The sequence below is a fragment of the Acinonyx jubatus genome, chromosome X, assembly GCF_027475565.1.
Source record: "Acinonyx jubatus isolate Ajub_Pintada_27869175 chromosome X, VMU_Ajub_asm_v1.0, whole genome shotgun sequence".
In the NCBI taxonomy this organism is placed as follows: Eukaryota; Metazoa; Chordata; class Mammalia; order Carnivora; family Felidae; genus Acinonyx; species Acinonyx jubatus.
In genome coordinates this window covers 14,349,610-14,369,771 of record NC_069389.1, presented here as the reverse complement: position 1 = coordinate 14,369,771, position 20,162 = coordinate 14,349,610, and the positions used below count along the sequence as shown (strand labels likewise).

At 42.5% G+C, this 20,162-nt stretch overlaps 1 protein-coding gene across 1 annotated transcript in view; it reads left to right on the top strand.

Annotated features, from left to right (window-relative positions):
• Nucleotides 1-519: 519 nt before the first annotated feature.
• BEND2 (BEN domain containing 2) overlaps nt 520-20,162 on the top strand; it is a 54,852-nt gene continuing 35,209 nt past the window's right edge. Inside the window, 2 exon segments of the mRNA XM_053201961.1 lie at nt 520-659; nt 13,363-13,514. Coding sequence (XP_053057936.1) covers nt 644-659; nt 13,363-13,514 — 168 coding nt within the window. The 5' untranslated portion in view covers nt 520-643.

Here is a 20,162-nt window from a genome sequence, read left to right as displayed (position 1 = left end):
TACAGTGGTTGAGGACCACATAAGGCCAGACATAGTAAGTGGCTGGTTTGTGGTGAGCGCACGGTAAAATTATAGCTATTATTATGTTAAGGAGGAATGAAGCACGTGGCTGTCTGGAAACCGGCAAGTAGGGACTAGGACAGCTGAAGGGCAGGGTGGCATGGATTTCGGGGGGATTAGGGGCACATTTGAAAAGTTGGATGATTTTAGGATTTCCTCCCAAATATGGCATTGGACGTGAGTACACAATCTGGAAAACATAAGTCTGAATTCTTAGATTCTACACTTTTTCTGTGACGTATTGTGTGAAGAGCATTTTGGGAAGAGCAGAATTACACCGGCGACCTGTTTACATGGGGGAGGGGCACACTTAAAAATGTATCCACGTAGGTGGAAAGGGAGGGAGGCACCACACCTAAAGGCACCATTACCCCCCGCCCCGTCCCGCCCCGCCCCCCCGCAATAGTCGCTCTTCCCGAGCGTGCGCTGCCGCGCAGTCGCAGAAGCGGGGCTTGGGCCGGGACTTGTGTGCGCCTTCCGTGTGGTGCCTCCGTGCCCTGCAGTCGCCGAGTGGGCAGTCGCTGTTTGACCGCACCGTCGACGCCGAGGCCAAGGAGCTCAGAGAGGGATTCCCTGCCTCACGATGTCTGAGGAAGAGGGTAAGGGGCCCTTCCCCAAGCCGTCCCACCAGCTTCTACCTCTTTCCTCACCCCGACAGCGTTCGCGCTGTGCCTGGCTAGAGGGCCTCACAGGCCACCAAACCGTCATCTTGGCACCGACCAGGGCGTGTCCGGTGGTGGCCTCTGGGCCGCTGTGGCTGTTTGCTCAGGGGGCATTTAGGAACCCAGGTGTTGCATGCCGGATCTGGACCACGGTGTCCTTGGGGTTCATGGTGTTTCAGGGGCTCGAGGGGCCCCTGGGGCTAGTGGCGTCACCGGGGCTCATGGCGTCTGAGGTGTCACTGCGGCTGGCGGTCAGCATGGCGAGAGGCGGGGTCTGGCTTCCAGCACGAGGGCGGTGGTTCTTTGCAGGACTTCTCGTGGCCAGATAACCTCGGCTGTCGCCACTTGGGAGGCTGAGGTGCCGTGATCTGTTTCCCTGTGTGTCCGGAGCGTGGCGTGGCGGGCCCTGGCACCAGAACAGGTCTGTCAAGGCCATCTGGTATGTGTCCACGCCACAGAGCCGTGGAGCGATCCCTAGGGCATGAAAGCAACTTGGCTTAGTGGCTGGGGGCCCTCCTGGGAGGCGAGCATTTGCTTTGCTCCGAGGTTAATTCTGCACTTCACAGACTCCTGTTCACCAGTGCGGCAGAAGGAGGCTTTGGGGTGGTTCCCACTACCGCTCATGGGATGCCAGCACCTACAAGCTTTTGAGACTTGGCCACTTATTAAGTACCTGGTGCTGATTTCCTGGGACGAGTTGAACCTTTATCCTTTCTCTTTCTGTGTCGGAGGAGGGAGGGGTCCAGAAGGACCATCTTAGACCATCAGAATTTTGAGTTTATTTTTTTTTCTTCAACATATGAAATTTATTGTCAAATTGGTTTCCATACAACACCCAGTGCTCATCCCAAAAGGTGCCCTCCTCAATGCCCATCACCCACCCTCCACTCCCTCCCACTCCCCATCAACCCTCAGTTTGTTCTCAGTTTTTAACAGTCTCTTATGCTTTGGCTCTCTCCCACGCTAACCTCTTTTTTTTTTTTTCCTTCCCCTCCCCCATGGGTTCCTGTTAAGTTTCTCAGGATCCACATAAGAGTGAAACCATATGGTATCTGTCTTTCTCTGTATGGCTTATTTCACTTAGCATCACACTCTCCATTTCCATCCATGTTGCTACAAAGGGCCATATTTCATTCTTTCTCATTGCCACGTAGTACTCCATTGTGTATATAAACCACAATTTCTTTATCCATTCATCAGTTGATGGACATTTAGCTCTTTCCATAATTTGGCTATTGTTGAAAGTGCTGCTATAAACATTGGGGTACAAGTGCCCCTATGCATCAGCACTCCTGTATCCCTTGCGTAAATTCCTAGCAGTGCTATTGCTGGGTCACAGGGTAGATCTATTTTTAATTTTTTGAGGAACCTCCACACTGTTTTCCAGAGTGGCTGCACCAATTTGCTTTCACACAAAGTGGAAGAGGGTTCCCGTTTCTCTACATCCTCTCCAGCATCTATAGTCTCCTGATTTGTTCATTTTGGCCACTCTGACTGGCATGAGGTGATACCTGAGTGTGGTTTTGATTTGTATTTCCCTGATGAGGAGCGACGTTGAGCATCTTTTCATGTGCCTGTTGGCCATCTGGATGTCTTCTTTAGTGAAGTGTCTATTCATGTTTTCTGCCCATTTCTTCACTGGGTTATTTGTTTTCTGGGTGTGGAGTTTGGTGAGCTCTTTATAGATTTTGGATACTAGCCCTTTGTCCGATATGTCATTTGCAAATATCTTTTCCCATTCCATTGGTTGCCTTTTAGTTGTATTGATTGTTTCCTTTGCAGTGCAGAGGCTTTTATCTTTATGAGGTCCCAATAGTTCATTTTTGCTTTTAATTCCCTTGCCTTTGGGGATGTGTCAAGTAAGAGATTGCTGCGGCTGAGGTCAGAGAGGTTTTTTCCTGCTTTCTCCTCTAGGGTTTTGATGGTTTCCTGTCTCACATTCAGGTCCTTTATCCGTTTTGAGTTTGTTTTTGTGAATGGTGTAAGCAAGTGGTCTAGTTTCATCCTTGTGCATGTTGCTGTCCAGTTCTCCCAGCACCATTTGTTAAAGAGACTGTCTTTTTTCCATTGGATATTCTTTCCTGCTTTGTCAAAGATGAGTTGGCCATACTTTTTTGGGTTTAATTCCAGGGCTTCTGTTCTATTCCATTGATCTATGTGTCTGTTTTCGTGCCAATACCATGCTGTCTTGATGATTACAGCTTTGTAGTAGAGGCTAAAGCCTGGGATTGTGATGCCTCCCGCTTTGGTCTTCTTCTTCAAAATTACTTTGGCTATTCGGGGCCTTTTGTGCTTCCATATGAATTTTAGGATTGCTTGTTCTAGCTTCGAGAAGAATGCTGGTGCAATTTTGATTCGGACTGCATTGAATGTGTAGATAGCTTTGGGTACTATTGACATTTTGACAATATTTATTCTTCCAATCCATGAGCATGGAATGTTTTTCCATTTCTTTATATCTTCTTCAATTTCCTTCATAAGCTTTCTGTAATTTTCAGCATACAGATCTTTTACATCTTTGGTTAGGTTTATTCCTAGGTATGTTATACTTCTTGGTGCAACTGTGAATGGGATCAGTTTCTTTATTTGTCTTTCTGTTGCTTCATTATTAGTGTATAAGAATGCAACTGATTTCTGTACATTGATTTTGTATTCTACGACTTAGCTGAATTCATGTATCAGTTCTAGCAGACTTTTGGTGGAGTCTGTTGGGTTTTCCATGTATAGTATCATGTCATCTGCAAAAAGTGAAAGCTTGACTTCATCTTTGCCAGTGTTGATGCCTTTGATTTCCTTTTGTTGTCTGATTGCTGATGCTAGCACTTCCAACACTATGTTAAACAACAGCAGTGAGAGTAGACATCCCTGTCGTGTTCCTGATCTCAGGGAAAAAGCTCTCAGTTTTTCCCCATTGAGGATGATGTTAGCTGTGGGCTTTTCATAAATGGCTTTTATGATCTTTAAGTATGTTCCTTCTATCCCGACTTTTTGAAGGTTTTTTATTAAGAAAGGGTGCTGAATTTTGTCAAAGGCCTTTTCTGCATCGGTTGACAGGATCATATAGTTCTTATCTTTTCTTTTATTAATGTGATGTATCACGTTGATTGATTTGCGAATGTTGAACCAGCCCTGCAGCCCAGGAATGAATCCCACTTGATCATGGTGAATAATTCTTTTTATATGCCGTTGAATTCGATTTGCTAGTATCTTATTGAGAATTTTTGCATCCATATTCATCAGGGATATTGGCCTGTAGTTCTCTTTTTTTGCTGGGTCTCTGTCTGGTTTAGGAATCAAAGTAATGCTGGTTTCATAGAATGAGTCTGGAAGTTTTCCTTGTCTTTCTATTTTTTGGAAGAGCTTGAGAAGGATAGGTATTATCTCTGCTTTAAACGTCTGGTAGAACTCCCCTGGGAAGCCATCTGGTCCTGGACTCTTATTTGTTGGGAGATTTTTGATAACTGATTCAATTTCTTCGCTGGTTATGGGTCTGTTCAAGCTTTCTATTTCCTCCTGATTGAGTTTTGGAAGCGTGTGGATGTTTAGGAATTTGTCCATTTCTTCCAGGTTGTCCAGTTTGTTGGCATATAATTTTTCATAGTATTCCCTGATAATTGCTTGTATCTCTGAGGGATTGGTTGTAATAATTCCATTTTCATTCATGATTTTATCTATTTGGGTCCTCTCCCTTTTCTTCTTGAGAAGCCTGGCTAGAGGTTTATCAATTTTGTTTATTTTTTCAAAAAACCAACTCTTGGTTTCGTTGATCTGCTCTACAGTTTTTTAGATTCTATATTGCTTATTTCTGCTCTGATCTTTATTATTTCTGTTCTTCTGCTGGGTTTGGGGTGTCTTTGCTGTTCTGCTTCTATTTCCTTTAGGTGGGCTGTTAGATTTTGTATTTGGGATTTTTCTTGTTTCTTGAGATAGGTCTGGATTACAAGGTGTTTTCCTCTCAGGACTGCCTTCGCTGCGTCCCAAAGCGTTTGGATTGTCGTATTTTCATTTTCATTTGTTTCCATATATTCTTTAATTTATTCTCTAATTGCCCGGTTGACCCATTCAATTCTTTAATAGGGTGTTCTTTGACCTCCATGCTTTTGGAGGTTTTCCAGACTTTTTCCTGTGGTTGATTTTAAGTTTCATAGTACTGTGGTCTGAAAGTATGCATGGTATGATCTCAATTCTTTTATACTTATGAAGGGGTGTTTTGTGACCCAGTATGTGATCTATCTTGGAGAAGGTTCCATGTGCACTCAAGAAGAAAGTATATTTTGTTGCTTTGGGATGCAGAGTTCTAAATATATCTGTCAAGTCCATCTGATCCAATGTATCATTCAGGGCCCTTGTTTCTTTATTGATTTTGTGTCTAGATGATCCATCCATTGTTGTATGTGGAGTATTAAAGTCCCCTGCAATTACCATATTCTTATCTATAAGGTTGCTTATGTTTGTGATTGTTTTATATATTTGGGGGCTCCTGCATTCAGTGCATAGACATTTATAATTGTTAGCTCTTCCTGATGGATAGACCCTGTAATTATTATATAATGCCCTTTTTCATCTCTTGTTACTGCCTTTATTTAATTTAAAGTCTAGTTTGTCTGATATAAGTATGGCTACTCCAGCTTTCTTTTGACTTCCAATAGCATGACAGATAGTTCTCCATCCCCTCACTTTGAATCTGAAGGTGTCCTCAGGTCTAAAATGAGTCTCTTGTAGATAATAAATAGATGCGTCTTGTTTTTTTATCCATTCTGAAACCCTATGTCTTTTGGTTGGAGCATTTAGTCCATTTATATTCAGTGTTATTATAGAAAGATATCGGTTTAGAGTCATTGTGATATCTGTAGGTTTCATGCTTGTAGTGATGTCTCTGGTACTTTGTGGTCCTTGCAACATTTCACTCATAGAATCCCCCTTAGGATCTCTTGTAGGGCTGCTTTAGTGGTGATGATTCCTTCAGTTTTTGTTTGTTTGGGAAGACCTTTATCTCTCCTTCTATTCTAAATGACAGACTTGCTGGATAAAGGATTTTCAGCTGCATATTTTTTCTGTTCATCACATTGAAGATTTCCTGCCATTCCTTTCTGGCCTGCCAAGTTTCAGTAGATAGATCCGTCGCTAGTCATATCAGTCTCCATTTATATGTTAGAGCATGTTTATCCCTAGCTGCTTTCAGAATTTTCTCTTTATCCTTGTATTTTGCCAGTTTCACTATGATATGTCATGCAGAAGATCGATTCAAGTTACATCTGGAGGGAGTTCTCTGTGCTTCTTGGATTTCAATGCCTTTTTCCTTCCCCAGATCAGGGAAGTTCTCAGCTATGATTTGTTCAAGTACACCTTTAGCACCTTTCCCTCTCTCTTCCTCTTCTGGAATTCCTATGATACGGATATTGTTCTGTTTAATTGTGTCACTTAGTTCTCTAATTCTCCCTTCATAGTCCTGGATTTTTCTATCTCTCTTTTTCTCAGCTTCCTCTTTTTCCATAATTTCATCTTCTAAATCACCTATTCTCTCCTCTGCCTCTTCAATCCGAGGTGTGGTCGCCTCCATTTTATTTTGCACCTCATTTATAGCATTTTTTAGCTTCTCCTGACTGTTCGATTAATTTTATGACTATTATTCTAAATTCTTGTTCCGTTATATTGCTTAAATCGTTTTTGATGAGTTCATTAGCTGTCGCTACTTCCTGGAGTTTCTTTTGAGGAGACTTCTTCCGTTTCCTCATTTTGGATAGTCCCTGGGGTGGCGTGGAACTGCAGGGCTCTTCCCCCGTGCTGTCTGGAGTAACTTGCGTTGGTGGGCGGGGCCGCAGTCAGACCTGTTGTCTGCCCCCAGCCCACTGCTGGGGCCACAGTCAGACTGGTGTGTACCTTATCTTCCCCTCTCCCAGGGGCAGGACTCACTGTGGAGTGATGTGGCCCCTGTCTGGGCTACTTGCACACTGCCAGGCTTGTGGTGCTGCTTTGATGGGATCTGGTGTATTAGCCGGGGTGGATCCGCAAGGTGCACAGGGGTGGGAGGGGCAGGCTCAACTTGCTTTGCTGTCAGTGGTCCCCTGCCGGAGGGGCCCTGCAGCTACCGGGAGGGAGGCAGACCCGTCAGAAGGATGGATCCACAGAAACACAGTGCTGGGCGTTTGCACAGTGCAAGCAAGTTCAGTGACAGGAACTGGTTCCCTTTGGGATTTTGGCTGGGGGATTGGAGAGGGAGATGGTGCTTCCCAATGCCTTTGTTCCCCACCGAGCTGAGCTCTGTCTTCCAGTACTCAACACCTCTCCCTCCCAGGGTCCTCTCGCCCTCCCACTATCTGAGCAGAGCTGTTGACTTATAACATTCCAGATGTTAAGCCCTGTCAGCTGTCAGAACTCACACAGTCCAGCCCCTCTGCTTTCGCAAGCCAGAGTTGGGGGCTCTGCCTTACCGGGCGGGCCGCCCCTCCACCGTCCTGGCTCCCTCCTGCCAGTCCGTGTAGCGCACACCGCCGCTCCGCCCTTCCTACCCTCTTCTGTGGGCGTCTCATGTATGCTTGGCTCCGAAGAGTCTGTTCTGCTAGTCTTCTGGTGGTTTTCTGGGTTATTTAGGCAGATGTGGGTGGAATCTAAGTGATCAGCAGGACGAGGTGAGCCCAGCGTCCTCCTATGCCGCCATCTTCCCTAGTCTCTCCCCCCGTTTTTTAATCATTTAAAAATATAAAAAACAAACAAAAACCAAAACCATTCTTAGCTTGTGGGCTATATAAAAATAGGTGGCAAGGTGGGTTTGGTCTGTAGGCTATAGTTTGCCAACCCCTGATCTAACTGATGCCACAAAGTTTTGGTACCACTTGTTCCGTGTTCTGGTTTTAATACTACATGCAGAACCAGCAGAATACTTTCTTAGTGTGTTACAGATTCCAACAGCCCTCTTTAGTGGGAGAGAGCTAGAGTGGATACCCTTTGACCTGTCATTTCTACTGCTAGGAATTTATCCCGTAGAACTACTTTCAGAAGTGCAGGGCTGTTCAGCAGTGTGCTTTGCATGGGCAAAACTTTAATAGTAACTTGAATATCCATGAACAGGGACTAGTTGAATGAATCATGACCTATCCACATGAAAGAAAACTAAGAGCTGTTGAAGTGGTTGCAGTAGATCTAAAAGTAGTAGTTTGGAAGACCAACACATGTTTAGTGAAGCAAAGGAGGTTGCAGTCTGGTCCTTATAGTCTGATCCCTTTGATCTTTCTAACTGAAGCAAAAATTTAGAATAAGGAATTTCAGAAAAGGTGACCAGGTAGTTTTTTTGTGTGTGTGTGTGGTAAAATATATGTAACATCATGTTTTTTCCCTTTGTTCTATTAATGTGGGATGTTACACTGATTGATTGGTTTTCTTTTGTTGAACTACCCTTGCATTCCTGGGATCAGTCCCTCTTGGTCATGGTGAATAATCCTTTTAATTTCCTGGTGGATTAGATTCGCTATTATTTTGTTGAGGATTTTTGCATCTATATTCAATAAGGGATATTGGTCTGTGATTTTCTTTTCTTGTAATGTCTATCTGGCTTTGGTAACCGGGTAATTCTTGCCTCACAGAATGAGTTAGGAAGTGTTCCCTCTTCTTTAGTTTTTTGGAGGAAGTTGAAAAAGACTGGTGTTAATTCTTTAACTATTTGGTAGATCCAGCAGTGAAGCCCTCTGGTCCAGGCCTTTCCCTTGCTGGGAGGTTTGTGAGGACTGATTCAATTTCTCAACAGACCTGTTATAGGTCTGTTGAGATTTTCTATTTTTTCTAGAGTCAGTTTAGACAATACATTTTTTTAATTATAAAAGCAAATTGTTTTCTCATATACTAACATCAAGCATTTATAACATATATAGGGTGGGGTGGCTGGCTGGTTCAGTTGGCAGAGCAGGTGACTCTTAGTCTCGGGGTTGTGAAGTTAAGCCCCACATTGCACGTAGAGTTTACATTAAAAAAATTATATATGTATGGGAAAAACCCAGCTGATAACAGCTACAAATAAATATTAAAAATTCTAAGGAATAAATGGATAAAAATAGCAGAATCTGTATGAAAAGAAAGCAAAAACTACTTTACTGAAGGTCTTAAAATAAGGCTTGAGTATGTGGAGAGACACAAATTGTTCCTAGAGGAGAAAAAACATTCTTGTATAACTAAAAAAAAAAAGAAAGAAAATCTTAAGAAAATCTGTTTAAGGGACAGGTGGTAATTTACCATATCAAACGCTAGAACATTTTGAAAGTACAATTATTAAAATATGATGGTACTAGTTTTGAAATAAAGAGCCAGATTTAATGCAGCAGGAAGCTCACAAAAAGAGCAAAGAATTTAGAATTAATATACTGTAGTATTAATAAGAGAAGCATAGATAGTAAATCATGCTGGTACAGATGCTTAACTATTTGGGGAGAAAAGCCCTTTGGATTTCACCTCATATCACACACTTAAATAATTTCAAGATGGATTAAAGAGCTGAATATCTAATGAATGGAAGTATGGAAAACTAGGAGAAAATATAGTTGAATGTTTTTCTATTCCTAGTGAAAGATGGAGCATACAGCAGTTCAAGAAATCACAAAAATATTAATGAATTTGATGAAGTAAAAATAGAACCTCTCCCTATCTCAAAAACTGATTAGTTCAAAATTACATCACCACTTGAGAAAAATATTTGCTGAAAATATACATTGTCAAGGGTTGTTACTCTTTTTTTTTTTTTAAATGTTTTAATGTTTGTTTATTTTTGAGAGAGAGACAGTTGTGAGAGCAGGGGAGGGGCAGAAAGAGACAGGGAGACACAGATCTCAAGCAGGCTCTAGGCTCTGAGCTGTCAGCACAGAGCCCGATGTGGGGCTCGAACCCAGGAATGGTGAGATCATGACCTGAGCCTAAGTCAGACACTTAATCGACTGAGCCACGCAGGTGCCCCTCTAGGGTTGTTATTCTTAAGATAGCAAGACCTCATACAAATCAAACAGGAAACACTGAAATTCCAACAGGGCACTGAGCAGAGGACATGAAAAATAATAGATCACAGCACAAGAAATCTTAATGGATAGAAAACATTTGGAAAATATTCCACTGCATTAGTAACAAAAAATGCAAGTTAAAATGGGATACAGACTTTGAACTTTAATTTACCAAATTAGCAATTTTTACATGGTAATTCACTTTACTGGTAATGGAGAAGAACTATTGCATGGTAGTTCTCATTATAAATGTAAGTTACTGTGACCTTTTTGGACACTTTGGAAGCACCTATCAGGAACCCTTTAACCTGGTGATTCTTCTAAATATCCGTTATAAGGAACCTTTCAGAGATGTGCATAAATATTTACATTTGAATGTGTACCCATCATTATAGCAAAATAGTGAAAAATTAGAAGCAATATAAATGTTCCACAACAGAAAACAGATAACGTATGGACATCCACACTGTGGAATATTATGCAGGCATTTCTAAAATATTTTTTAAATTATTGTATGTCAAGTATATTTCAATTAAAAATAAATAAAAAATAAAGGAGAAAAATATTTTTTTTTAATTTTTTTTTAATGTTTATTTATTTTTGAGACAGAGAGAGACAGAGCATGAATGGGGGAGGGTCAGAGAGAGAGGGAGACACAGAATCCGAAGCAGGCTCCAGGCTCTGAGCTGTCAGCACAGAGCCCGAAGCGGGGCTTGAACTCACGGACAGCGAGATCATGACCTGAGCCGAAGTCGGATGCTCAACCGACTGAGCCACCCAGGCGCCCCGAGAAAAATATTTTAAAAATTATATATGACATACAGAATTGTTCAGGATATATGTAGAGTGTGATTTAAACTATATAAAATATACATAGGGTAAGAAAAAAGGAAATATATTTAAAGGTTATGATATTTATTGGTTAGGGACTACTTTAGATTCTGAATTTTTTTTTTTCAACGTTTATTTATTTTTGGGACAGAGAGAGACAGAACATGAACGGGGGAGGGGCAGAGAGAGAGGGAGACACAGAATCGGAAACAGGCTCCAGGCTCTGAGCCATCAGCCCAGAGCCTGACGCGGGGCTCAAACTCACAGACCCCGAGATCGTGACCTGGCTGAAGTCGGATGCTTAACCGACTGCGCCACCCAGGCGCCCCATTCTGAATTTTTTAAAAGCTTATTTTTTTAGGTAGATTTTTTAATAGAAATCTATCACATACAAAAATATGTATAAATCATATGTGTATGTATATGTATAAATGTGTATATGTATAAATGTGTATATGTATAAATATACAGCTTAAAGAATTTTCAAGTTAACACACACATGTAACCAGCACTCACACCAAGAAATAGAAGGGTATGAGCTCCCCAGAATCAGCCTTCACCTTCCTTCCAGGCATTACCGTACCTCTTGCAAGGTAGCACTATCCTGACATCTCCCACCATTGATTACTTTTGCCGATTTTTGAGCTTTAGAACAATTGAATCATATACAACTTTTTTAGGTTCCTGGATCAAGTTGCACAGTGTGTGTTAGTAGTGGTGGTGGGAGATTCTCACTTAACACCAAGCAAATCTTGGACATAAGCAGGGTGTCTGAGAATTCAACTCAATTCTGACACTATCTACCCAGAGATAGCGTCAGATTCCACAGGTTAAGGGGCTCAGTCCCAGAAGACTGCCCCCGCCCCGGCCCGTGCAGCCTTCAGACACCAGTCACAAGCCTGGGCTATTACCTGTGCTTCTGATTGCATGGCTATAAAAGGTTCCTGTGACCCCCTCCTCAGGTTTGATTGATTTGCTAGAGTAGCTCACAGAACTCAGAGGAACACTTTACTTCCTAGATTACTGGTTTATTATAAAAGGATGTAACTGTGGAACAGCCAGATGGAAGAGATGCATAGGACAAGGTATGGGGAGAGGACAAGGTATGGGGAGAGGACACGGAGCCTCCATACCCTTTCAGAGCAGACCATCCTTCCCACATCTGCATGTGTTCACCAACCCAGAAGCTCTCCCAACCCTGTGCTTTGGGTTTTTATGGAGGCTTCATTACATAGTCATAATTGATTAACTCACTGGCCACTGGCAACTAATTCAACCCCCGGCCCCTCTCCCTTCCGCAAGGTCAGTGGGTGGGACTTAAAGTTCCAGTCCTCTAATCACAGCTTGCTTCCCCTGGTGACCAGGCCCCCTATCCTTAGGTGATCCTGGGGCTTTCCAAAAGTCACTTCATTAATATAACAAAAGACACCTTTATCACTCTCCTCACTTAAGAAATTCCAAGGGTTGTAGGGGCTGGGCCAGAAACGGATGAAGACCAAATACATGTTTCTTATTATAAATCACATCACAACTATATTCTTTGGTGTCTGGCTTTTACTCCGTGTTATGGTTGTGAGATTCGTCCTCGTGTGTAACAGTAGTTGGTTCATTCTCATTGCTGTGTAGTCTTCCTTTGTATGAAAATACCCCGGTTTAATTATTCATTATTAGTCTTATAATAAAACAACCAGTTTAAAAAATAAAAAAGGAAGTTGCAGCTCAAATTGGAGGTATTTTCTAATTGAATTTTTCCCACCATATTAGCCTGCATTTATCTCACCTGGGAGTTCATTCTCCCTTCATTCTGCCTCCCACCCCTTCCCTGGCTCAGGATGGCTAAAGGGAAGGAGGTCTGTTATTAAGGCGCCCCTCCCAGTACCGTAATGCCAGCACCCAAGTCTCTACTACGGGGTGTAATAGGATGATCTTGCGCTCCATGTCTTTTTCTAGTTGCAGACTTAAATGACTCAGAACCATAAGTGAGCCTACATAATTCTAGAATATTCAGGGGTTTATACTTCACATACATTTATCTAGGTTTAATATAAAATGTAACTATGGAACAGTTCCATATAAAATGGAACAGTCATAATCTTAGAGTTCAAGTGACCTTAGAGATGATCTCAAGCCATTCTGACCTGGCAGATGGCGGGGCAGTGTCTTTGTGGTCTGCCCAGTCCTTACCGTGGTGGGGGCCTGAGCCAGAACAGTCTCCTGACTCACATTTGGAGGCCAGCTGCCTCCCTAAGTACAAAGCCTTTTGGGCTCCTTTTTTTTTTTTTATTTTAATTTTTTTTAACGTTTATTTACTTTTGAGACAGAGAGAGAAACAGCATGAATGGGGGAGGGTCAGAGAGAGAGAGGGAGACACAGAATCTGAAACAGGCTCCAGGCTCTGAGCTGTCAGCACAGAGCCCGACGCGGGGCTCGAACTCACAAACCGTGAGATCATGACCTGAGCTGAAGTCGGACGCTTAACCGACTGAGCCACCCAGGCACCCCTGGGCCCCTTTTAAAAAGAAGCTGGGAATTGTGTTTTCTTGTTCATTTGTTTCCAGCTTTTACTCTGTAGCCTTTAAGTTGTGAAGCATTCACTTCACAGTTTTGAATTTGTGTTTGATCTTGATTCTTATTCCTGGGTGTGGCAATATTAGCCCTTCAATTTTAAAGGTTTATTCGAAATCACTAATGGAAAAGTTATTGTTTTGTCACTCTCTAAAATTCAACCAGGACTCCAATTCAGTTGAAGTTGGAATTCGGAGGACAGATCCATATTCAGTTTGTTATGGTGGTAAGTCTGTGAAGTAACTTTTTTATGTGTTGCTTTTCAGGAGTAGATGGTTTACCAGTCCCAGGTGACCAGGCAGTTTCACAAATGAGCCATCTAGCAACTTTAAAAAGACACAGCTCCAACTCATTGGAAGTGGAATTTCCCCTATCACACAAAAGAAGACGATCATCTTATCCACGGGGAGATTATAGGGTTTGTATATTAAAGTGAAAATCTTTGGGTTTTTTTTCATTCTGCTTTATTTCTTTTTCTTTAAATTGAGTTTAATTTCATACAGTGAACAGTTCAACAAGTTTTGGCAAATATGTATACCTCCCCCGACCACCCGCCATCAAAAAGAAGAACATTTCCATCATCCCAGAAAGTTCCCTCATGCTTCTACCCAGTAAGACCTGCCCCCGCCCCCAACCTTGGAGAAACACCATTCTAATATTTTCCCTATCATAGATGAGTTTTGCCTGTTCTAGAACTTGATATTAGTAGAATCATACAGTATGTAATCTTTTGTGTCACTGTCTCTTTTTCCCAGAACAGTATTTTGGAGATTCATCTGGTTGTAGTGACATTTCATTCCCATTCATTGCTGAGTAATATTCTGTTGTATGAGTGTCCATAATTTGTTTATCCATTCTCCTTTTGATGCACATTTGGTTTTTTTCCAGTTCAGGCTATTATGAGTAAAGTGGTTCTGAACAATAATGTTCAGAATGTGAACACTTTGTGAATGTATGTTTACATTTAATTTGAGTAAAGACTCAGGAGTGCAAATACTAGTTCAAAGTATTTGGATAGATGAAGTTTAGAGGAAACTGCCAGTTTCCTGACATAGTTGTACTGTTTGACATTTCCCTCGTATTCTGCTGTTCTTCTTGATCTCTAAAGTAGAATGAAATAGATTAGACTGTATATAACTTAGCTTAACAAAAAATGCATTTATTTACTTATATAAGGATGGGGACAGTAGTACCTATACCTAAGTAGTACAGACAGTTCTCTTAACTTCTATCAACCCCAGTATGTTCATCTTTGGGGATGATGTTAACTGCCTACCACGAGTCATGGTTTCTGACATAATTATGTGAAAGCACTTTGAAAAGTATAAAACACTACACAAGAGTAATATAGCAATATTGTTTTTATAATTACTAATCTATATTATAATTCCATATAATTTTTGCTGTTTAGTAAGTTGGTAATGCAGGGCTGATTCATAAACTTTTAACACAAAGACATTGATAACTACTTGGAATGTTTATGTTAAAATTATTATTATGGTCCATTGTAATTAAGTATAGTGGCTATTTGCTGTCCGTTTACTTATTTATACCCTGTTTTATTCCAAAAAACAATTTAAGGTGTCTTAGTGATTAGTTTATTAAGAAAAATAGGTGCTTTAGTGTTTCTTATTTTGTCCACAGAGTGTCACTGTTGGATTATTTGAAAGTCACAAGCCATACAACATTTGGTTCTTTGTTGATGGTTAGAAATATTTGCTTTCAAAGCGGTTCTAGTGCCAGATTACTAGAAGACTAGTCTTTCTACCCGAAAGTACATAAGGGGTTAAGCTTGATAGAAAATGGTGTCTTGAGTGTAGTTGGGTTAATAAGAAAACAGTTAAGTAAGTACAGTTGACCCTTGAACAATGTGGGGGTTAGGGATGCTGATCCCCACACAGTCAAAAAGCCACGTATAACTTCTGACTCCCCCAAAACTTAACTGCTAATAGCCTACTGTTAACCAGAAGCCTTTCTGGTAAACAGTCAATTAACACATGTGTTGTGTGTTATATGTAATATGTAATATATACTGTATTCTTACAATAAAGCAAGCTAGAGAAAAGGATGCTATTAAGAAAATCATAAAGGGGTGCCTGGGTGGCTCAGTCATTTAAGCATCTGACTCTTGATCTCAGCTCAGGTCTTGATCTCAGGTTGGTGAGTTCAGGCCCCGTGTTGGGCTCCACGCTGAGCATGAAGCCTACTTTAAAAAAATCGTAAGGAAGAAAAAACATACGTATAGTATTGTACTGTATTTCTCGGAAAAAAAAAATCCATGTATAAGTGGACTCGCACAATTTATACCCATGTTGTTCAAGGGTCAGTGGTACATCTTTTTGTGTTGTTGTACTATTTGCAGAGGGCAGAGGTCCTTTATGTCTTTGGTGCTTGTTGAAAGCGGAATTGAAGTCCTCAATGTGTCTCTCAGTTCTTTCTTTTCTATTTCCTTTTGGTTTATTAATAAATCTTCCCTGGACAAGAACATGAATGCCTGATTGTGAAGAAGGTGGAAGCATAATTAATGAATGCATATCTGACTGAATATTTACATAGTATTAATTGCTAATTGCCAAATATATTCACACTTACTATCATACAGAAAATGATTTAAATTCTTTTTCAGCCTTCACATACTGTGGAGTTACTCTGAACTTGAGAGCTGAAGGAAATATTTCTCTCATGAATTTGTATGCTTCCTTAGCAATGAACAAGACAATGAACACTTAACCATTTTGTTTCCTTCTCCTTATCTGATAGGAAATTCACAGTGGTTTCGTACCCTGTTTGAGTAGCTTTTCTAATTTCGGGAATAATTTGAGATTTACAGAAGAGGTGCAAATATATTACAGAGAATTCTCATACATACAGCTTCCCTCAATGTTAACTTACCTGTATAACTTAAAATTAGGGTAATTTTGAAGCATAGACTGTTTTTGCAAGTACGATGTTAACACTGTTACAGTCCTGTCAGCTGACCTGCAACCCTTGTTTGAATTTCAGCATTCCTCTCCCCCTTGTCCTTTTTCTCCTCCAGGATCCAATCTAGTATCCCACAGTGAATTCAGTGGTGTCTCCTTAGTTTCTTGCAGTCTGTGACAGTTCCTCATTTTTCCCTTGTCTTTCATGGCCTTGACATTTTTGATGAGTGTGCAGATCAGTTATTTTGTAAAATGTCTCTCAATTTTTGTATGTCTGATTATTTTCTCTTGAATAGCTTGAGATTATGCATTTTTGGCAAACATGCCATCCAAATGATGTTGTCTCCTTATTAAATCGTTATCAGGGACACATGGTGTCCATATATATCTTTTTACTGGTGATGTTAACATTCAGTCTCTTGGTTAATGTGGTATCTTCTGGATTTTTCCACTGTAAAGTTACTGTTTTTCCCTTTGTGACTAATAAATATCCTGGTGGGAGGTACTTTGAGACTATGCTAATATCCCGTTTCTCCTCAATTCTTTTGCCCTCTGAGTTGATTCATGTATTTTACCTGCAACATTCACTACTGTGGTGTTTGCCAAATGTTAACTATTTCCCTCATTCCTATGTGTATATTAATAGGAATTCATTTGTAAGGAAGAGCTGTCCTTTCTCCCCCATTTACTTATTTATTCAATTATATATTTTATATCTGTATGGACTCATGGGCATTTATTGTATCATATGAGTTTTTAAATTTTTTTTAAGTTTATTTTAGAGAGAAAGAGTGAGAGTGTGCAAGGAGGGGAGGGGCAGGCAGGGCAAATCCCAAGCAGGCTCAGTGCTGTCGGTGCGGAGCCTGACACGGGGTTCCATCCCATGACTGTGGTGAGACCATGATCTGAGCCGAAATCAGGAGTTGGACGCTTAATAGACTGAGCTGCCTACGTGCTCCTATATGAGTTTTTAAATAATCCAATATTATCATTGTTTTATTGATCTAATTTTACAACTTTGGTTATTGGGAGTTCCTTCTAGTTGGATCCTGTGGCCTTTTCACATGCCCCTACTTCTTTTTGAGCACTTCCTTATTTTCTGATATCACAAGATATTCTATGCTCATTTATACTTTCCCTGACCCAGCTCTGAAGTCACCTCTCCCCAAGGGGCCCTGGTTCCTTTACTGGAGAGTGATATTTAGAAACCAAGATCTGGACACTAGATATGTTCATTGCTACTCTTGTATCATTGCTCTTAGGTCCTCCCAGTGGACAGAGCTAGGAAATATATGTATACTATCCCAAGCCTACACATACATTTGTATTTCTATATCTGTCTTTATATGTATTGTAAACTATGTGTTCATACTGATATTCAGTAGCTTTTCTTAAATCTAGGTTTTTATCTAATAACTTCTTTCCTCACCCTCCTTTTTAATCAGCTTTTATCTTTTTCATTCTCATGTGAATACGGGTTTTGGTTTTACTTTATGTTTGCTTTATATTATAAGACTTATGAAGTGCTTTTGGAATGTAGATGAAAAAGGAAATAATTAAAATAGATAAATTATATAATATAAAGTATTGGGTTTTCTAGTGCTTAGTTTGGGTCCTAGTGATATTAAGCACTGACTACTTCTTTTTATAATATTAACAGCAGAGCAATGCATCTGAAAGTTTCTCTGATGAAAATCATCAAAATCAACTTATGGAACTTCAACACCATTGTGAGGTATCAAATTTCTGTCTTTTAAATGTAGTTTTCCAAAATTTTGCGTAAAAGTTTTTTAACCTCATTTAATGTCATTGTTTTGTCGTGTCAAATTCTGTATGATTATCACTCCATTGTAATATATTTTTAAAAAAAGTTCTAGTTAGAACAGTACCTCTAGGTGGAACACTTGAAATAAGAATATGGCTTCTGTAGCTTTAAAAAACCCAACAGCCCATAACTGGTCCAATGTAGTTCAATGTCTTTCATCTAGATTGTTCAATATTTGATTTCTCCAATATACTCTTAAGGAAATTGGCTGATTTCGATAGAATTTAGTATGTGCCTAAATGCATATCAAGATATCTCAATTGAAAGAAAGTGTCAGCTCACCATTGTTTTTTAAAAAGTGTATCTTACATAGTTTCGAGGGGATGTTGTAAAAGTGAGCCTGTTGGTAGAGATTGATAGAAGTATGTAAATCAAGGATTTTGTGAGCTGCATCCTCTAGAGGTAATGAAAGGTTATTTTTTAAAAAGTAGTTCTTGACAAACCAAGTGTCTTGGATTAAAACCAGGTAGGGTGCCGAAGAGAGTTTATTACGTGAGTCTTTATCACTGTCACTGAGCAGAAGCTGACTGCCTGCAGGGGGACTGCCTGGAGGGGACGCGGCAGGGCTGGGGGGGGGGGCGGGGAGGACGTGCGGGGTGCAGGAGGGAGGCTCCGCCCCGGAGCAGGAGCAGGGCTGTCCCCCCACTTCCGGAAGCATCCCCGTTCCCCCCTCCCCCCGCCCCGCCTCTGCCGCGCCTTCTCCCTGAGCCACTGGGAAGACGTGGGCTCGCGCGCCTACGAGGAGAAATGCCCGGGGCCTCGAGTTACGGCCCTGACGCGGGCCCTCGGCGGTCCCCGCGGCTCCCAGCGGGCTCGCTCGCTCCTTTGTTGGACCCCTTCCCTGCCCAGCCCAGGCCGGTCGCCGCAGCACCGCCATCTTTTCCTTTTCCGTCCTTGCCCGGCGTCCCCTTCTGGAAGACCCCAGCCCTCCGCAGCCCGGGAGGCGGAGGCGGAGGCGGCGCCCGCCCGCTGCGCCCTGGCCCTTCCGCAGCTCTCTGGCCAGCTCCCTGCCGGTCCCCACGAGCTCCCAACAGCTCAGCCCCCCCCCCCCCCCCCCCCCCCCGCTTCTTCCTCTTCCTTCACGGAGGCGAGGCAGGGTGTGAGGCAGAAATCCCTCCCGGTCCCAACTGCTCTCCCCAGGGCCCACCGAGTAGCCTGGCATCTGTCCTCGGGGCGGCGTCTCCCCTGTAGGGCGAACAGCCGCACCTGCACGGGGCTCTGCCCCCAGGCCTCTTGCCCTGTGCCGGGACCCCTCCCTTCGTCGGTCACCACCTCCTGTCCCTTCAGCCTCGGTCTGCATCACTCTGCGCACGTCCTCCCGCAGCTCAACAAAACCTCCTCTTTGGGCCCCCCATCCGTCTTTCTGTCCCCCTGTCTCTCTCCTTCCCTCGAAACGCTGCTCTTTGCACGTCGTTTACGCTCACTGTCTAACGTGTGCCTTCCCGTGTTCTGTTTGGGTAGTTTTGAATCTGCCGTTCCTTCTGCCCTCTATGCCCTGCCATGCATCTTTAGCTAGCGAACACCGGCTCGTCTTGGAATTCTCGGCGTAGACCTCTCTGGAAGGCCTGCCACGACTGCCGGCCTGGGTTCGGGCTTGCTCTTGTGTGCGCTTAGCCTCCCGTTCTTACCTGTGCCGTAGCCGTCCGAGTGTAATAATAAATAATACGAATATCGGCGGGTGATTGAGCGCTAGCGGAGCGGTCGGCAGGTGGTAGCGTGATTACGTTCGTAGTAACATCATACTCCAGCGCCTCACTTTGTCCTCAGGGGAACTCTGAGGGATGCGCTCATCTCGATTCTGTAGGTGAGGAAACGGAAGCACAGAGAAGTTAAGCAACTTGCCCAAGGTCACACAGCTGATAAGCATCAGAACCCAAGCATGTGCCCCTAGCGCCTGCACCATTTACCTCAGCGTTACAGACCGGTGGGTCTCGCTGGATCGCGCAGCAGAACCACCTGGAGGGCTTGTGGAAACAGATCGCCGCCCCCATCCTCAGGGTTCCCCACTCAGTACGTCTGGGGTGGGAGCCGGTGCCTTTCCAACAAGCCAGTAGGCGATGTGGATGCTACTGGCCCGAGGCCGCACTTGGAGAGCCACTGCTGCGGCTGCCGGTCACTTGATTGAAATCATCCCTCTCCAGCTACAATGGGAGTTTCTTCGGGCAGGATCCGGTGATCTTGTTGTGTTGTGTTGTGTTGTGTTGTGTTGTGTTGTGTTGTGTTTTCTGTCCATATTGCCGGCACCTAGCAAAGCAGTTCCGACAGGTCGTAGGCCCCCAAGAACTGTTTATTTGAGTGAACGGAGGAATGAAGGGAAATG